Source organism: Agelaius tricolor, unplaced genomic scaffold (genome assembly GCF_023055355.1).
Source record: "Agelaius tricolor isolate 1412-34295 unplaced genomic scaffold, bAgeTri1.0.p SCAF_23, whole genome shotgun sequence".
Taxonomy (NCBI): domain Eukaryota; kingdom Metazoa; phylum Chordata; class Aves; order Passeriformes; family Icteridae; genus Agelaius; species Agelaius tricolor.
Window position 1 is genome coordinate 10,599,291 of NW_027269283.1, and position 20,159 is coordinate 10,619,449.

General features: G+C 40.5%; 1 protein-coding gene across 1 annotated transcript in view; it reads right to left on the reverse strand.

The window, feature by feature from the left end:
• Positions 1-1,030: 1,030 nt before the first annotated feature.
• Positions 1,031-20,159, reverse strand: part of VAPB (VAMP associated protein B and C) — a 33,147-nt gene continuing 14,018 nt past the window's right edge. Inside the window, exons 2-6 of the mRNA XM_071446818.1 lie at positions 18,101-18,253; positions 10,658-10,761; positions 8,361-8,441; positions 6,997-7,173; positions 1,031-4,889 (exon numbers count right to left, since the gene is read on the reverse strand). Of these exons, the coding sequence (XP_071302919.1) occupies positions 4,731-4,889; positions 6,997-7,173; positions 8,361-8,441; positions 10,658-10,761; positions 18,101-18,253 (674 nt within the window). The 3' untranslated portion in view covers positions 1,031-4,730. The remainder of the gene's footprint in view (positions 4,890-6,996; positions 7,174-8,360; positions 8,442-10,657; positions 10,762-18,100; positions 18,254-20,159) is intronic.

The following is a 20,159-nucleotide window of genomic DNA, read 5'->3' on the forward strand; positions in this document are numbered from 1 at the left end:
CATTTGTTTTCTTAACTTCTTTTGTTTTGCTCTGTGGAAAAGGCCATTTTCTAATGACAGATCACAGGAGGAAAGATCCAAAGTTCAAGTTTACTCCAAGGAAAAGCAGCCTCGTTTCTGTGTCCCTTTTGTACTTTTCACTCTGTGGAGGCTTCAGGACAAGCTCAGGCCTGGACTGTAGCAAAGAGAGCTACGTGCAAGTTTAGTAAAGGTTTTCAAGTTTTACTCCTCAAGTACAAATGTGAAATTAGCTCTTGAACAGGAACTGAAGCCACAGGAAATGGCAGAGTGAGTGACAGGCACAGAGTCACTCAGCAAGTGTGCAGGTGTGTGCTCACTGGAGTACCACGTGCAAGATTCCTAGCTGGCTCTCACTTGTGTTATTTTAAAAATAATCTTCATTTATCCCATAAAAAAACCCAACCCATTAATCAACCAACTTTTATAGTTAAGCAGATTTGAGCAGTGGAAACACAATTACTTTGTTCTGTGAAGCTGATCTTCTCCAAATCCCAAACACATAAACTGAATTTCACTCACCACCTGTCACTTCTCAATTGCTCACTCCAGGACTTGGGCCAGGGATGCTTCCCCATTCCCAAACCATGGCACAGTGGCTCTCCAGGCTCTGGGCAGCACCAGTGCAGCACCAGTGCAGCTGTGACCCAGCCACAACAAACAGGAGCCTCAGAGTGTTTTTTTAAAGGGGCTTTAATTTCAAACAGAGGGATGTTTGGTGGTGCTTTTTACCTCACTTCATATAGAAAACAGAACTCAGGATGGGGAATTTCAGGATATCACATAGGGCAAGAGAAATGTAGTTTCAAATTAAGAGCACTACAGTGAAGCCACTATTGTGCCTGAAAATTAAGGACATTCCACTGAAGAGACAGAAGTGCCATTTTGTGAAGAAAAGGGATGACAGCTTCTTCCACTGGCAATGCAACATCAAGTAAGCCAAGACATAAATGATCCATTCCTTGTGCACACCACGATGTAAAATTGCTGACAAGAATTGCAAGTTCACATGTGCAGCAGATACAAACCCTTCATAGTTTATTGATGAAAAGAAATTCTAGTGAATTGCAAAGTGAAGTTCCAACTTTATCCCACTAACAGCATTTCAGGAGGAAAAAGTAACACCACCATTGAGCTTTACAATCCTGTATTTTTAGAAAATGACATTATGGTACATCAATCCCCCTCAACATAACAACATAACATGATCTTGCTCTTCAGCCCCCAGGCTACTCCCCAGTAACCTGAGCTGCTCCTGGCTTGCAGGTGCAGCTGTTCCAGCTGTGCACTCCCAGCTGACAACTGCCAGTGCCCAGCAATAGTTATGATCATCCATGCACGGAGTATTTGCTTTAAGATGTGGAGAACGACATAAAAATAGAAGAAACCATTTTCCATTTGTTTCCCAGCTCTAGGCTTCAAGCTATTTCAGATATCTGTTTATCCCAAATTTGCCCAGAGTGCACCAAGCAGCCTCTACTGGGTGTTACAAAAATCAACAATAAATGTGCAAGTGGTCACCTTAAAGTAACAGCAAGGACAATAATTAGATTAGTAATAACTTGATTTCTACTACCATGAATCAATCACAGGTTTCTAACATCTGATGTTGTGTGAGGAACCCAGACAATTATCTTATTTAGAAACTCTACATTTTGTGCACAACTTCCTAAGATACACAATGTCCTTCAGAATAATTCACTTTCTGTGAATACTTCATGAGAACATTTGCTCTTGTGTTGCCATGAAAGGAACAACTTACAAAAAGAGCCAGGTGGCTTAGGAATATCCATCCAATCTATATTTGCACTCTATCTACAAACTGGCCTTTTAGGAACCTTGGAGGAAAAAAAATATATCCTTAAGATTTCTCTCTACTGCCTATGAAAGAAGGGTTTGGTCAAACAGGAGCTGAGAATTCCCCTGATCAGTGACTTTATATCAAGCTCAGCAAAGCAAAGCATTACCCAGACAATTCAGGGCTACTGTGTTCAGGCTCTTGTGAAAAATGGTGAGGGAAAAACTCAGGATTTTGGTAAACTCCAAAAATACAAGCAGTTAATTTAAGAGTCTTGTTTAGGACTGATGGTGTGGGTCAGCCCAGCTGCAGGTTACAGATGTTACCAACACTGAAATCCTCTCCTGGTCTCCTTGCTCAGTGTTTGAAGGGTCTGGAAAAGCATGAGAAGGTTTTCTAGGACCTCTTTATGATCCTGGAGTGCAAACAGCAGGAGCAGCTTTGCTCATGCACAGTTCCAGGCTGGCACAGATCACCAAGAGGTCACTGCTGAGCACTGGGGGAGGACAGAGCTGCTCTTGGCTTTGCCCTGGGCCAGCAGAGGCAGCTCACACTGGCTGTAAAACCTGCCTGAACATCACTCCAGATATCCTCACAGGAGACCAGTTTAAACCTAAAATCCTCCCCCTTTATCCTGCAAAGATAGTGATTTTTTTTTTTTAAACCAACCACTTTTAGGCTGTTTTAAAGCAGAACAAAGGACTCTCAAAAAATTATTTTTTTCAAAGTGAATCAGAAATTCTGATAAGAGAACAAGATATTTACAGCCACTTAAAAAAAATCTACTTCATATCTCCATCTCCCTTCAGCAAAGGTTTTCTCAAATATATTCTTCAAAGCCATGAAAATTAATTTTGCAGTGTCACTCACAACCTTGCCTTTCTGAAAAGAATGCTTCATTAGAAAGTTTTCTTCAGCTTCCACTGCCCAGGCAGTATCTTCTTTATCAATTCTGCCCAATTTGTCCCATAAACTCCCTGGTTTTTCCTTCCCAGCTCCTCTCCCTCCTGCCCTGCCCTTTGCAGCCAGGCTGCAGTGGCTCTGTCCCTTCCCTGTGAGCAGACAAGGCACCAGCACTTTAAAATGCCAAATATACACCTCTCCTTTCTATTGAATCTCCTAGAAATACTTCCAGACTCATGTTCAGAAGTTGAACACACCAATTACAAGGTTTTTTTCTCACCTATTTTTCTTATTAAGCTTTACATAAAAATTCACTTATTTGCACTTGCAGAGGAGGAAGCCCTTGAGACACAAGTGGGACAAACATAAAGGTCAAGGAGTGCAGCAGAGAGGCTGCACCCATCCCCACAGCTCTCACAGAATCCCAGGAACAGGGAAGGAATGACAGAAGTCATCTGTAAAAGACTCAGCTTCATCTCATAATATGCTACAACAAATTTTGCCCCTGAATGTTTTTGGATCTACCATTTGAGAATAGATGTGAATTTATCTGCTCAAAAACTGTTTAATCTACTGAATCCATCATGTTAAAACACATTGAGCCTGCTTATACATCTTGTGGTAAAAGGAAGCTTAGAAACAAAATCTCCTTGTTCTAAAGGTGCTGTCAAGTGTCTGAACTCCTGAAGCCAACTAACCTGGAAGGTGGGATGTTACCTTGTACCTCAGCATGGTGACTCTGAACAACCTTTGTGTGTCAGGCTCACGATGGGATGGTTTGCTTTGATATTAAAATTAGTCTGGAAAAAAAAGAAATTCACCCTGAAATCAGACTGCAAGTTTCCTTATGCCATGAACAAAACTGACAAGAGAACACTGTTTCCTCCCCACCTCTAAAACTGTGAGAACAGCACAAAAGTAACAAAGGAAACATTAATTTGGGGGCTTTATTTAATTTTGCTTTTCTTTCTTTTTTTCTTTTTTTTTTTTTTAAGATGCTACATAGTCAAACAAGATTGGTCTTTTTACGGCATAGGACTAATTTACTACTGATATTTTTGTTTCTCCCCTAAATAGACTTATTTACATACAAAAACAGTTTCCTGACCACTGTTTCCCCAATGCTCAGATGACCAAAGCTCCCAACAATGGTGTAGTGCCCAAAACACCAGGAGGCAGAAGAATCTTGCACCACTACAGCAGCAAATTTTTAGTTCTCGTCACTGGCTTTGAACAGGTGCCTTTTCATACCACAGAGAATTAGTCAATTTTGTGATAATAAGGAAACATGAGATGAAATACATTAAATAAGTCAAATATGCATTAAACATCTCTGAATAACATTTTAATTCAACTAAATGAACCAACAGCAATGTAGCTTGGTCCCTTGGTGAGAACAAGGCATTGACCTTTATTCTGAACGAGCCCCTCGGTGCTGCCCAGCTCCCTCAGTGCTGCCACACCCAAGGCTTTGCAGCTTCTCACTACTCGTTTAAGTGCCAAGAAATTGGTAACTTGCACAGAGTTGAAGACACTGACAGAAACTGTTAAATTCAAGAGCAGAATGGTGGATTAACGTATTTTACAGAAGTTATCAACACCTCCTGCCTAACCCAGCTCCAAACATCCCTAGGGCCAGCTCCAGCAGTGGAGGAAGAGGTTTTTCTAGTTTTCCTTTTTTTTTTCTTTTTTTTTTTTAAAAAGAGGTAATCCAGCAACATGTACCAGGGCCTAAGAATGTTTAAAATGACATATACAATATTCCATTGTAGTGTTAATTCAGGATTTTCTCCCCCCTTCATCATTGAAGCATATTCTCTTTCATTCATTCCCTCACCGTACATTTTGAACTTTCTAGATTATGTTACATAGTATTTGTGCAGGGGTAATTTAAAGGCAAGACCTGTGAGATGTCATACATTAATTTTTTTTTAAACATTGTTATGAATAAATTTAATCCAATGATATGGCAGAATCATCAAACCAATTTACAATTTCCAGCATGCTGCCTCTACAAGGCTATTTTTCCTATAATTACACCAAAGACAAAGAACAAAACCACCAAAGCAAGTAGTCTGGAGCTGAGCCCTTCATCCTTGACAGCAGCTGCAGAAGGAGATATTGGGTTGTTTGTCTGGGGTACCTTCCTCATCCGCAGTCCATCTTCTTCCTAAAGGAAGAGAGATTGATTATCTCTACAAAAAAACCTTAAATATTCACCCTCCTCATATTTATTTGGGTGGGGGTTATAGAATAGGTGAAAGCAATTTTACAGCTAAGTTAGAGCTCTGTGTACTGAATGGTCCTGAGAAGGGAGGGTGGTGAGGCAGGAGGGGAAAGCCAAGGCAGTGGGGAAGCACTGAGGAGCCCTGCAGGAACTCCTGCCCAGAGCCTGGAGATGGCTCCAGAACTTCAGCAAAACGATGGAGGAAATGCCATGAAGGTGCTTTGCTTGCTCCATAACAGGAAAGGTGTTGTTGAGGAAAATGTTTCTCAGCAGAACTCAGATGAAGCTGCATGTTTTTCACAAGCCAAGGCAATTACACTCCTCATTTTCCATGTCAGATGGCACAAGCAGATCTTCCAGCCCTTGAAGTGAAATCAGCTTCCCCATCATATTAATGCTGACATTTTGACATGAATCTAATGGCAATAATTAGGATATTTTCTTGATAGGAATTTGGCAGCTCACCTGATTTAAAGATGAGACAACAGATAAAACAAAGCAACACCAGCAGAAATTCTCATTCCAGGTGGGAATGATGCTCCCCTCAGCTGTCCCTGAGCTGCTGTGCAGCACAGCTGTGTGTTAGCACACTCCACTCACACACACACACACTCTGAGCACTTCAGGAGAGGGGAAATGAGACTTTTGTGACTTAATTTGTGTCCAGCTGAAGCAACAGTGTTAGACTTTTTAACGTGATACAGTATTATAGTGCAAAAGTAAAAGGTATCAAAGCAAAAGTCTCCAGTCTCTACTTAAATACTCAAGAAACAAAACTGTAATGAAAGTTACTGCAGTCTTCAAAATTGTCAGGTAACTGGAGCTCAAAGGGCTTGGGGTATATCAGTCTTTCTCACTTTTGAATTTAAAGGGGCACCTCTATGATCTGAAGGTGAACTTATTTTTCTAATAATTTATTTATTTATTTACTAATTGAAAGCCACAGGGTATCCAATACCTCACTGCTGCTCTAATTCTGAATGGGGACAACTGACTTTGGTAAACAATAAAATGCTGTTTACATACAACACACTTTATATATAGAAACAACAAATGTTCATTTAAAATATTTTAATTTCCTTCTGACAGTGACTCCAGCCTGACATTGCAGCACCTGGTAGCAGGCAATTTAGCATTACTTTCTGATATTTTACAGGTGTTTTTAACACTCCACAAAGGGGCAAAGAGCTCCCCTATCTGGGATGTTACTGTAAGAAATCACCTCAATTCCAGATAGCTCTTGTAGAGTGCTTAGTCAAGACCAATTTGCAAAAAAATTAAATAAAATCATATAGAACTTAAGAGTCCTGAGTTGCTGGCAAAACAGGAACACAAGGAGAAGTTAGGGCCATGTCTGTTATGTACACATATTATTTCTGTGCAAAACAAAACTGTTTTCAAGAATTCCTTCATGCATCAGGCAGCCAAGCAGCATCAGAGCTGAGAGAACAGAGCTCCTTTCACTGGGCTGCAGGAGTTACAGCATCCACACTTTCCTTGGTGCTGATATCCATGGAAGTACACACTTACAGCAAGTCAAGCTACTGTAAGAAGAATTTTTCAGCAGAGTGATAAAGGCTTCTCAATTACTGGATTTCCCAGCTATGTACTGGATATGACAGGAAGCCCATTTCCCATTCATCTGTCTTAATTTGGCCATTTCAGCAGCACATTACAGGTGCAATTACTGAAACACTCAGTATTTGCACAACACTGCCCTCAAGCTCCCATGGTTTGGGAGAAGGGGCCAAGTCCAACATTGAATGCTTAATTCAGACTGAGAAATTAGGTGGGAAAAGAAAAAAGAGGGGGAATTCACTCCTCTGGGTTGCTACCCAATCTCCTTCTGTGACTGCATGACTTGTGCCTCCTTTCAAAGGAACCATTGATTTCAGCACCTTCTCGGAGTTTACAGAGAAACCTGAATTATCTTTTACTTTATAGACAGTAGTAAAATATTGTGCTAAGGTCAGGTAACCAAACCTTTAAGATGGAAGCTTCTTTTTCAGGAAAGGGGTAAATCTGAAAAGAAAACAACAGCAATCTTTACCTTAAACTGTTTATTCTCCTCCCGTAACCTCTGAACTTCTACTTGAAGCCTCTTATAGTCTTCCATTACTTTCTTAACTTCAGTGTCATCCAAAGAAGAACTTATTGATTTAGACATTACAGAGGAATCTGTCTTTGTTGCAGTTGTGGATACAATTTTATTTATTTCTATGTCATGCTGTTAAAAAAGGATAGAGTGATTTTTGGTTAGTTATTAACACCACACCACACACCTGATAGATAGGAGGAGAATCAGGTAAAATTGTCTGTGCACACCTGACACGTGCCTGTATCAAAAGAAACAAACAGCATTTTGCTTTCTGTAACTCTACTGCTATCCCAGAAAACATCAGGTCAGCAGCAGTAAGTGAAGAGAGAATGACCTTGACTTTTCAGACCCTGAACATACAGAAATGTCCCTAAGCCAGGTCCACACCCAAGGGTCTCCTTCCCCTTCCCTCCCCAGGCACAGCACAAGCAGCCACTGCAGGACCAGGACAGTCTGCAGCTCCCTCCCCTTCACTCCCACTCCTGGCTGTCCCCTCTCCCTATTTCTGTGTTTCTGTGGGGATGCAGGAATTTGCAACCCAAGCTGGAAACAAAGCTCAGATCTCCCAACCCTGCTCCCTCTCCTGCCTTTGGATCTCCTCCATGCTCTGCACTTTAGAAAGGGTCTCATAAAATCAAACCTCTCCCAGCCAATTACATAATCCTAATTACAGCCTGTTCAGTGCAAGGCAGAACAAGTGTGCCTTTAGTACCTGCACACTAGGAAGAATTTTTCAGTTTATTCAATCAATTACCAGTTTTATACTGGACAATACATATTTGCATTACAAATTATCATGTCTATTACCCTAACAAGAAAGGATCCTACAATATTATAGATGATAATTTCAATATAAATCCTAACTGCACTTGTGTCTTCCTCATCAGGTTTCTATCAATTCACCTGACAAAATCAGAGTTGTACTAAGGAAGTGTTGGACAGGCAGTGAAATTTATATTGCTGATGATTATAACTGCTTCACTATAAACTCTGAGCTTCACAACCACCAATCAGCACCTTTAATTTTTTTTTAAGTATTCTTTATCCTGTGACCTTGCACTAAATGACAACAGATCAACTCAAAAATTGCTTTGTGCTACTGTTGCATTTATGAAGTTTAAACTGCTGTTAGTTACACCAAGGATTCCCAAGATTTTAAATAGTTTACATTGTGTTTTTAAAGGGTGATGCCATCCAGGCAGTGAAACAGAGGGTTCTGTCTTGTGCTTATACAGCTGTCTGTACAAACATGCCATTTTACAGGATTTACTGTGGTATTAAGTCAAATCACTCAATATGCATCTGAAAATACTCACAGGCTTATCATTCTCTGCTGGTAGCTCAAACACACACCTAAGTTTCGAATCCATGAGTTCTTCTGGTTTTGCTTCTTTCCACTGGAATAAGTTAATATTAATTTCATATTAAACATATTAGTACAATCAGGCAGATTGGAAATGCAGTGCATTATGTAAACAAATCACATCATCTCACTCAGAAAGAACCCACAGGTGTTTATCACACTACCATTAACCACAGACAGGATGAAAAATGAGATCAAAACCAAAACTGAGTGGTATCATACAGACAGACCAATACTATGAAGCAAATCATCCTAAATAGTCTGAAACTTCCACAGGTAATTTATGAGAGAATTGGGAGCTGTATCAGAGTAATTAGCAGAGACGGGGAGAGTAATGAACCTGCTTAAAGAAAAAAAAAAAAAAGTAAAAAAAGTAAAAGGAGGGGTGAATTCAAGGGAAGGGAAAGATAACAAGACCCCAGATCAATCACAGAGTGAGTTCTCAACTCTCTGGCCAGTGGAGTTCCTGTTCAAACTTTTCAAATTTCACATGAGCTTTTCTTCCTGACTGGAATGAATACAGGACTGTTCTTCCCCCTCCTTGCTTTCCACATCCTTGTTTTTCAGCATCAATGTCTGAACAGCACCAGATGTGCTACATACTGAGGGATAACTTCCCCTCACTCCTTCTCCTCCCTTCAGCTGGGGAGTCTGCCATAAACAAGATTCCTTACAACCTTTTTAATAGGGATCAGCAGTGATAGACCTTTGCTCAGTATCAGCTGTAACCCTGAAGTGAAAAGATTTATTCTCAGTGATAATAAACAGCAAGAAGTGTCCACACTTCTACCCTGGAGTTCTCACGTGCTCCTCTTCACTTTGACCATCCTCCTGGTAGCTTGGTATTCCTCAGCATATCTCAAGTAGGTGACAAATTATGGCTAAGCCCATGCAAGCTGGAGTAGTATTTAACTCATCCTAAACAGCTGAATCGAAGTTCAGCTCTTCTGGGGCTGAAGTCAGATCTATTTCGAGCTCCTTGGCTGCCTGTGAAGTGTTGAAAGCTTTATAGTACTCCCGTAACGGGTCTCACCTGTTCATCCAGGATAGGAAGAGATCTGGAGAGTGGTAACAAAACTGAGAACTGATCAAAGTGTTACAGGAAAAGGAATCCAATCGGTCTGGAGAGCTTTGGAAAATTGAAAGGCCCATCTAGGTACTAAAAAACGTTCTTTGCCAGCAGAGTAACATTTGTCATGGTATAAAGTAACTCATAAAAATTAAAGAGCTCGAAAGAAAGGCAGACTGACTTATCTTTCTAGTGATGCAGACATTTTATTACTATTGCTGTTTCTCCCACTGGATCTTATTTTGAGCCCATTAAACAAATATAGTTCCATAAATCAGTTTCAGAAGGGAAATTATTAACCTGCAGAGTGCCCCAGCTTTAAGAAGCTATTCAGAAGAAGACACATATTGTAAAGACTACTGCAGAGTATTTTTGGGTTGGCTTTTTTGTTTTTAAGTAGCACACACAAGCCACACACTTTTAGAATAATGGTGTTTTTACATTGTGTCCATAATAGCCCCATAATGTTCTCTCAAGCTAACAAAAGCCAGGCTACAGAGAGCTTCCTTGTGCCTTCTTCTGGGGGCAAATCCTGCTGATAAAGGAAAGCCAGCAGTTGACACAGTGGTTTACTCCTCTGCAGGTTGTCTTACTGTAGCCTGACATCTTATTTTTATGTCTTTTGTCCTTCTCTGCTCCAGCTCCTACATATTTCTCCTGCTCTCATTTGTAATCCACAGGACAGAATCTATGAGGGCCTTTCATTTACAAAGCCACAGCAGACACAGGTAGGGATAAAGAAAAGTACAATACTGGTAAATCATCCTCTTGCATCTTGCAGAAGGAGCTGCTCAAGAGAAGACTCAAGACTGAGAGCAGATGCATAAAAATGATGCCACAGACTTAGAATATATTCTGTATATCCTTAGAATATATGATTCAAGCTGCCCTTTCTAAAGAAGGATATATTGCAAAAAACTACAACTACTTATTTCATGATGTGGCATCCCATTACTGACAGCAGCTTCCTAAAGAAGCAACCACAGACAACAACTCTCAGTGCAAGATTCCTGGGGCTCAAAATAACAGAAAACTCCTTGCCATGCAGAGATGGAAATCTGGAAAAGCTTCCAAGGACCATTCCAGTGTGGTTTGCCAACACCCCTTCAACAACGCAGTCAAAGGACTTACAACATTCTACAGTTAGAAAGAAATCCATTTAAAATCATTTCAATACTTACTACTGCTTCCATATCTGAAGTATCAGCTGGAGCAAACATAGACTGAACCATAAACTTGTGTTTACTTTTCTCATTAGGGTCATAGTCAAAAGGCTGTAGCATCACTGGAAGAAAAAAACCCAGAACACATTGCATTAACATTGCTCTGCTGCAGAGTCATGCACTGATGACACAGCCACCAGATTCCAGGAAAACAAACATCAAAATGGTTTCAAGTTGTCTGTTGTTAAGACCAAAGCAGCAGCTGAGATCAGGAACCTCACTTTAAACCAGAATTTTGAAAGGAGGCAAGAGAAACAGATTTCCTCAGTCTGTATAAACTTTGGTCTGAAAATTCTGGAAATGCTGATCACTCTACATAATTCTGTACACAGCTATAGCAAGATACCAATAGTCACTTATAGGAAATAGGATCATTTACATATCTTCTGGGACAGAGGGAAAAAATTTCCAAGACAGCATCTTTTTGTCTTGCTCCATCCTTGGGGCAGAAGTAAGGAGCATTTTGATGAGCTGTACACACAATATTGCTGATGGTGCCCGAGAACAGCTACAGAGGCAAAGTCCAACATTGTAAACCTTGAGGTTCAAGTCTCAGGATGGAAATTTCCTCTAAAAAGTTTAAGAGTCTCATGGCATTTGATTTATCAAGTACAAGTATTTTGCTTCCACAAATAAGTTACTGAAAGTTTGTTACCAATTTATAGCCAGAAGTTTATAGTTAAATGTGATGCAAACTTTGCCTATGAAAGGCATGCAAGGAATGTATTTCTCTTCACTCAAAAAATAAAAAGCATCCCAAAATTTACTTATGCAGAAAATGACTCTCTTTAGGGGCCAGAGAGGAAGGAACAGCAGGTTTAGGGAGTGTGTGTGCTTTAATTAAATTTTTTAAGCAATATTGGGAATTTCCATGACTTTGCTTTTGGGTTAAAGCAACCTGAAGAGGGACAGTTGGGTATTCCATTTACACAGAATAATCTTTAATCACAGTGGTCACTTGGAACTCCCACATTTGCAAATGACACCTGGATATTCAGCTACTGGGGCATTAAAAACCATGAGCTTGGCTTCACCATGAGACAGGACATGTGGAAATAAGCAACCCAATTTACACAAACATGTTATTAGGCACTGCAAAAAGCCTCCACCCCCTCAAATTGAAAACAAAGCTTGCAAATACTGCCATTACTGCTAACAAAAAAAAATGGTCTAAGGTTTAAAACTTCACATTTTATGACCTCTCTTACTTCAGCCCCTCAATCACTAAGAAGAGAAGCAGGTCAAGAATTAGGAGCATTTTCAAGTACTGGTGCTATCAACATTATGTGCCCAAATTCATATGCCCTAATTGTAGGGGTTTGTTGTATAAAAGCAATATCCAAAGATCCCATTTATTGCAAATGAAGGCAAGTCAAACCAATTTGCCTCCCTTAATGAGCAGGATATGCTATGGCTGTGCCATCTTTACTGTGCACACAATCTGTGGCCATCAACAACCACATGCCTTTTAAAGCCCAGAGAGAAGGCAGGCAATAAATTCTCTCAGATGAGGTGCTTTAAAAATTATTATACATTTTAAACTCACCTTGCAGTAGCTGAATATTATCTAAAAAAACGTTTGCAAATTAACTGGCTAGCTTTAAAATTATTTTCCACACAGGAGTGACTGCACTGTGAAAGCACAACTATTTCAACACTGCTGGACACATCACTGAAAAGCAGCAGCATTGTTTTTTCTCCTCTGGAGCACACAAATAATTTCAACTGTAAGATCCAACTGGATACCAGAAGTACTCAGCATTTATGGAACTTCTACGATTGTGGCTTTTTCAGCTCGCTTTGCTGAGTGCAGCTATCAGCTCATTTGAAAATCCTCATTTCCCAAGGGACAGTGCTGAATCCATCCTGGAATGCCAAATGATCACTGCTCCCAGCTCCATTCACTGAACCACAAGAGCCAGAGAGGGCTTGACAGCACAGACGTTGTTAGCACTTGTATTTTTAGATCAATACATGAAAGCCACATTGACACAAATTATTCAGCAAATGTCTTGTAAGCCAGATGGAAAGCTCAAAAAGATGTACTTTTTTCAAGAGGAAACCAAACCATTTTAATATTTATCCACATACTATTGGGGTTTCTGTGAAAGATTAGTTCCATAAAATTGCTCTAATTGCTGGAGAAATTGCTAGTGAGAATGTGGCTCCTTTGCTCTGAATGGAAATCACAAACCTTATGCAAAAATTATGTGAGAAGTATGTTCCTACAGAATGCCTTATCGCATCAGAGGTCCCATCTGGTCAGAAGTTTCAATTTTCATCAGCAATCAGAGTTTTAAGAAACAAAATTATTAATGTGATCTTCAGGTTTACAGTCAGCAGCATCCATCAGGCAGAGATGTACCTCAGCCACTTCCCAGGCTGCTCACCCCAGAGCTCCAGCACCAGCACTGCTCTACCACAAGCAAAAACTGCAGAGTCACTGAGAGATCAATGGCCATGGGTTTTCTCACACATTCCTGCAATATCCCCACATTTTATGCTCAGTAGAGAGCTAAGGAGAGGCACTGACCACCCAACGTGCTCCTTCTTTTCCATAGAACAGTTCACTGGCAAAGTTAGTTACAATTAGTTAGAAGCATTAAACTCCTCTGGTTTTCCTAGAATAAACCAGCTTTTCCAAAGAACAGTGGAAATCTGAAGCAGGGAACACCTTTAACACCTGCTAGGATCTAGCTGTCCTTTCCAAGAGCAGAAGGAACAGAAAAGTCTCGCAGCTCAGATAGTCAGCAACCTTCCTCTAATTTCCATCTAAATTTATTAATGGCCTGTTTACTTGGTCCTGGACCAGCACTGCCCTAAAGCTGAAATACCAGAGAAGGAGAAGAGTCATTTACTTCTGGTGCCCTCCAGGCCATCAATCACAGTAACTCCTGGCCTACTGGTAAGCTTGAGCCAGACTTGGTGGGCTCTGTCCAGGCCAGGCTCCCCATTCATCCTCTGCACCTGTTTTGGTTTGAGCTCCTCTAATTACACATGCAGGAAACTTTACTAGAGCCTTGAACCACAGCATTTATGCCCTCTCACCTCTTCCCTTATCCAGATGTATGATGCTACATCTGCCTTCCTCACAGCTACATTGTGTACTATTATTATTATTATTATTATTATTATTATTATTATTAGTATTATTATGTTTATTATCTTGCTAACCCCAATCAGGCCCCTTCATTCAACAAGCCTGCAATTGTAGCCAGAGTATTTTATTCTCCAAATACGTGATTTTGCAGTTTTTCTAATCAAACTCATCCCATTTCTTTTACTGTAGCCTTCAAGGACACCTAATTCTGCTGTCTATCTTCAATCTCTCAACTTTACAACATCATCAGAGTTTTTAGTGTACTCTTTGTTCCAGAATTGCTGGCAAAAGCATTAAAGAAGATTGGGACCAAGAATCACTCTCAAGGAACATCACTAGTAGCTCCCTGCTTTCACATTTCCATCCACATCACTGTTCATTCTTAGGCAGCTCATTCAACAGACTGGCAATTTATTTGTTCTTTTCTACCTTTATCAATCATTTTCCCAAATGGCACTGCAAGGAATTCTTCATGGTCTGGATGGATCAAATCTACCACACTTATGTCATATAAAATACCCCAACCAGAAACAAGGGCAAGCCTCAAGATCCTTGTGGAATTCCATCACCTCAGGCAGAGGTGAGCAAAGGACACACATCTACAGAAAGGAGCAGAATCCATTGCACCATCCCACCTTTGTTTCATGTTTACATAAATAAACATAGTATTATTGAAATATTTACAGAAATTTTAAGTGTTGAATTTGTGAAGATCAAGATAGAATTTTAGAGCAGGCAGGCAAGAACAACCCAAAACTTGGTAGTTTCTGCTTGGGAGATCTGTGGGAACAGGGCACGGGAGTGACACTGCCAAGGAAAGTTTGGGAATGCAGCAGTGGATGGGATACAATCAGTGCCTGAGGGAATGGGGCAGACCCACTGTGACTACAGAGCACAGGGCTGCAGCTCCATTCCTGCCTTTTCAAAGCCAGGAAAGCTCAGAAAATACTAAAAATCCTCCCCGGATATTCGAGAGCAGGCTCAGCTCCTCCTCCCTGCTAGGAGGCGTGTTCAGACCGCTCTCCTCAGTGGGACACTGGGCAGGGACGGTGCCATCTGCAATTCCATCCACTGCAGGCTCACCAGCATCTGCTGGCATTCCTTCACTTCTCCTTTGTAATCCATTCACGGCTTTTATTGAGGTTTCAAAGCCACAAAATCAGCTATCCGTGCTGAAATCAGAGGTGCTTAGCAGCAGTGCAATGTGTGCAAATGGGCCTTTCCCAGCACTGCAGCCCCAGTGCCATGGAATCAGATGACAGCGCTCACACAGCTTCCCGACAGTTACATAAACTCAGCTGTTAAAATTACATGCCATTATATAACAGGTGAAAACACAGGCTCCAAACCTGACATCCCAGCAGGCAGCACATGCTGACAGGGCCTCAAATGCTGGTATTTAGCAGAAGCTGTGATATGGCATAAGAAGGCAGCATTTGAGACTCCACTAGATTAAAGTGAGCTTTATTTTTCTAGCATTTTGTTAAGTCTTTAAATGAGCCATCATATTAATGTGAAATAAAGTGGAACTGCTGCCTCTTAGAGCAAAATATCTTCTCATATACTCACAGCAAAATAGTACAGACACAGTTTCACAGGAGTGTAACAAAGGCATCTGGTTACTACAGAGCAAGAAGGAAGAGGCTGTCCCAAATTCAGCTCCAGGCAATAATATTCTCTGAGACTAACAAATGCTGAGGCACTGATTTTTTTGGAGACAAGGTGCAGCACCAATGCAGTGCTATCAGTGCCTGTGGTAAAGCCAGTCAGCAATTGCAAAGGGAACAGATTGCATATAGTAAACACAACCCAATTAGCTTAAGTGTCCAGAAGTTACTGTATTAACTACATTTTAATATTTCTCATCAGTAGTATTTTCACTAGGTTTGAAGGAATTCAAGCCCTATTTTTATGCCCTGTGCAAGACTTGAATTAAATGACTGAAAAGATAACTGATTTAGAGGCAAAGAAACAAATTCTATTTATTTTTCACTTCATTAACTCCAAAATCAGTCTTTTGTTCTCAAGCAATATTACTCCATAGTAAAGGTTAAACACATCTTCCCCCTTTTCTGTGAATCTGAAAACAATTGTATTTTTCAAGTTATAACAGTGCCCTCTTTGATGCTTCCCATCCAAAGGATCCCATCTGCTGATCAAAACCAAAGACACTGCCATCCTCAAGTCCAAAATCAGGTCCCATGCATGGTTTGAATGAGTTATCTAAGGAACAATGAAAGTGTGCTACTTGCATTTTAAAATATAATGTTAATATAAGGACTGGCAATTTAAGATTGTTATTTATTACTACTCTTAATAGCAGCATGAAATTATTAGAACACACATGTGAGCTTGTGATTAAATATACCACAGCCGTTTTCCACACTAACCAAATCATAAATCACTATAAATAAGGTTATCAGAAATTCTTAAAGCTGTGTAAGCAAGAGCAGAGCACAGCTCAGGGTTAGCACAGCAGTCTCATAACTCAGCTTTACTCCTAAGATCCACGCTCTACCTGGTGAGCCACAGGGAAGGAAAAGAAGCTGCTGGCACCATAACAAGAGATGCTTCCTACAACACCTGCCTGCACTGTATTTGCTCAAGGTGGAGCTAAGGGGCACTTGTGAGCAAAACTCAACACTGAGATCAAGACAACATTTCAAAAGGCCTGGTAAGAGCCTGCAAAGGAAGTAGGCTTTTAATTTTCAAAGTTCATCTGCAAGATGAAAAGCATCCACATCTTTATAGCACAAAGATAATTTGTAGCTAGAAACCATGCTAATTTTCATTATCATTTCATTGATTTCAGTGCATTTGATATGCTTGCCTGCAGCTAGTATAGATGACAGACAGCTTTACTTGGGAATTGTTCCGACTTTTAAAAATCTCCATTTCTCTCCAGAGAGCTTTTTCATTTACATATTAGTCATTTCAGAGCTCACTGGGTACGTGCTGGCCCTCTCCTGAAGCAGAAGAGCTTTGCCTGCCCCACCTGGAGCTCCCACCACTCCCTGGTCACCTCCTCCCTGCCATTCCCCTGGGATTACCTGCAAGGGAGGCACAATCCTGCAGCCCTTTGCACACCCAATTTGACACCACAGAAATCCCAAAGACAACAAATCAATGAGTGTGCAAATATGGGCATGTATAAGAAGACTCATAGGATTAGAGTTGCTTAATTTTACAGTGCAAAGTGGTTTGGGGATCAATTTGTATTTTGTTGAAGCAAGTTCTCTCCAAGGGTGAGGTGTTTAAATATTTTACATTTTATTAAGTAAGAAACTGAACTCAATTTTTACATGTTCATTTTTTTCACGTAAAAAGCAGTAGTTTTAGCTTCCCAAAATTTTATCCCAGGCGAAAAGAGGTTGGTAGGAGCAAACTGTATAACCTATCAATAATATTTCTTATCATGCCAATATTAATTTTTTAGGAATAGCAAAGCAAATCTGAATCTTCAGGTTTAAAGGGATAATTTTCTTAACTCAAGTCTGACCTCATTCATCCAATAAGCCACAACTACATCCTTTGATAGAATTCTTTATTAAGAACATGCATCAGAGAAGTTATTGAGAGAATATATTATCAGCAAGTTAACACACAGATACTGTTTGTAAGAATACTCAGCTCTTTATGCTTTCAGAGTAAGCCACTCCTTTGCTTTTCCATTACCAAACTTAGGCAAGTCAAGAGCTACTGACTCATTAGAGAAAATCATTAACTTTTCCTATGCAACAGCTTTAGTCATTTGACATTTTTAACACCAAAGGATACCGAATCTTCAAGGCACACAAAACAAGCATGGTTTGAAAGTAAATGTTTTCACTGTTGGTTAAATCAAAGACAGATTGCCATCTGCCCACACTGGTCTAAACCAGTGGCTACAATCCACCCAGTTTTATTCCTCCCTCAATGTGCTCATCCAAGCACTTGTTTGACCCCGTGGTGAGCTGGTTCAGGAAGTTAAGCTGGCAAAAAACTAACTGTACAAAAATAATCCCAGAGGGAGGGCAGGGCTGCAGCAGAACTGGTTTGGATACGCTGGCTGAGGCTGTTAATGAACCATATCAATCATTTGTGTATTTCTGCCTTTTTCCTCTCCAAAACAAGATTTAAGACCAAACCTGTTACTGCTAGACCAGGAGTAAGGGAAGCAAGGATACATGAAATGGCTGCTTCTCCATGAAAACACAACCTCTTGGAAAAACCAAAATACTTTCAGGCTGCAAGGCATTCCAAGAAATAACAGATCATAAGAAGCTATTTTCAATCAGCAAAGAACTGCTTGAATGGCTTACCAGAAACATTAATTGATGTTCCTGCATCAATAATTCCACTGTTGGGCCTTACACAGTATCTACGTGGTGCTGTGGTCTTAACTTTGAAGCAGACATTTCTGTCCGTGGGGTTGCCGAGCTTCAGGTTTGTAGTGACCACATCTGTGAAAGGACCTGAGGAGGAGAGCAAAAGCAGACTTGAAATCACACAGAAAGCACTTTTCAAGCAGAGGCTAAGCAGGCTCTAAATCTCTGTTCACAAATCTTATAAAGTAATTAGATGTTCAATTTCCACCTGCAGCACGTACAGATAATCGTGCACGCAAAGCTGAGGCTGCAGGCAGGCCCCAGCCCAAGAGCTCATCATTAACAGCAAAACAAAAGGGGGAAATCATTCATACATTGTGCCAACACCACAACATGGCATTCAAAGGATGCCAAATTCCCTGCTGTGTCACAGTTGCTCCATTCTAGTCACAGAAGCCCAGGCTAGCAGAGATACCACATATACCCATGCTGTAGGTGTAAGTAGTGAGTACATTAGTTTGTTAACCAAGGAATGGGAACCAAGGACTACCACAGACCCATCTGCACATGAAGCTGGACCTCCACAGAACCAGGATTCCTCCAGGCATTCAGGAATGCCATATCAAAAACAGCAAGACAAGCATACAGAGTGCATCTCCTTTTGCCTACCAAGTTTTAAATTTTTTTTTATAAACTGTCTTGGCAACTAGAAATTCTAGACTAGAAGAAATAAAGTAGCCTACCTCACCCAGGACAGGAAATAACCATGTGGAAATAGGAAAATTTTTAGACACTGAGAGCACTGGTGAAAATTTCCATATTAGCGAATCCAAAATCAAACCATTGTCAAGTGCTGCAAAACCAAGTGCAGGCAGATCCTTTTCTCTCAGGCTCACTACCTAATTGAAACTCCCAAACCCCTCAGGCAGAAGAAAGGCTGGTTTCCTACAAGACACTGATAAATCAGACAGGTAGCACACAACTACAGTGCCTCACAGATGGCAAAGAAGTAAAATTAAAAGAAATATAACCACACTTTGATCAACTGTCTTCTCCATAGAAGTGATTAATTTGAGGCCTGAATAAAATACCTTCATTTGTCCTCAGGAGTAAAAGCAAATTAGTCCAAAAAAAGCATCAAACTTTTCCTTGCAGAAATGGCAACCCTAAAATTGAAAAAGGGTGAATGATGACGATAATAAAAATACTGGCAGGCAGCATTCCACCACCCTGCTCTGCCAGCATGGATGCCTTGATGTAATTTAAGTTTGCTTCTTATTCTACATAAATTTGTCTCCTAAAACAATATTTAATCCAGCTGTAACAGTACTACAGTCCTGCAACCTCTATCCTTGATCCAATTTGTTTAAAGTAATTAGAAGGGGAAAAGCCTCAAAACAATCACACACAGAATAACCCCAACCAGACAACAAGGCAGCACCACTTCTGTCTGCACCCTGAGCAAACCAGCTTGGCAATGCAATGGGAGCTAAAAAAAAATTTGAAGGAGTAAAATTTTCAGATCCCATGGCAAAGATTTCACTAGACCTGTGCCTAGTGAAACACTGAGATGTGAAAGAGAATGAAGCACAGCTGTAAAGTTTTCTCTGTGTTCTGCATGCAGAGAGAGACTTTAAGCTAATGGAAAATAACTGGCCAGAAGCAGCCATGAGTTGTTAAAGAAGTTCAAATAAGCCAAATCATCAGAAAAATCCAGCAAACGTTTAGGTGTGTAAGGGCAGAGGGCAGTAGCAGATCTTCAAAACAGCCCTAACAGGGAGAAATCTAATATTTCAGAAGAAATTATAGGATGCCTATGCAATAAGGATGTGTCTTTACTAAAAAATTACAGCTTGATCTGTTCCAGCACAGGGGGAGGGTTGCCTGTACAAAGCCCTTCATGTGCAGCTGCATCCTCAGTAGTGCTTTACTGGTCTGCATGCTGGGATAGATTTCCTGGGGGAAATACCATGTTTTTACTTGGCTGATCCATGAATGTGCGCAGGATTTGTGTGCCCCAGCACAGAGCTGCTGTTTGAAATAGTAATACGAC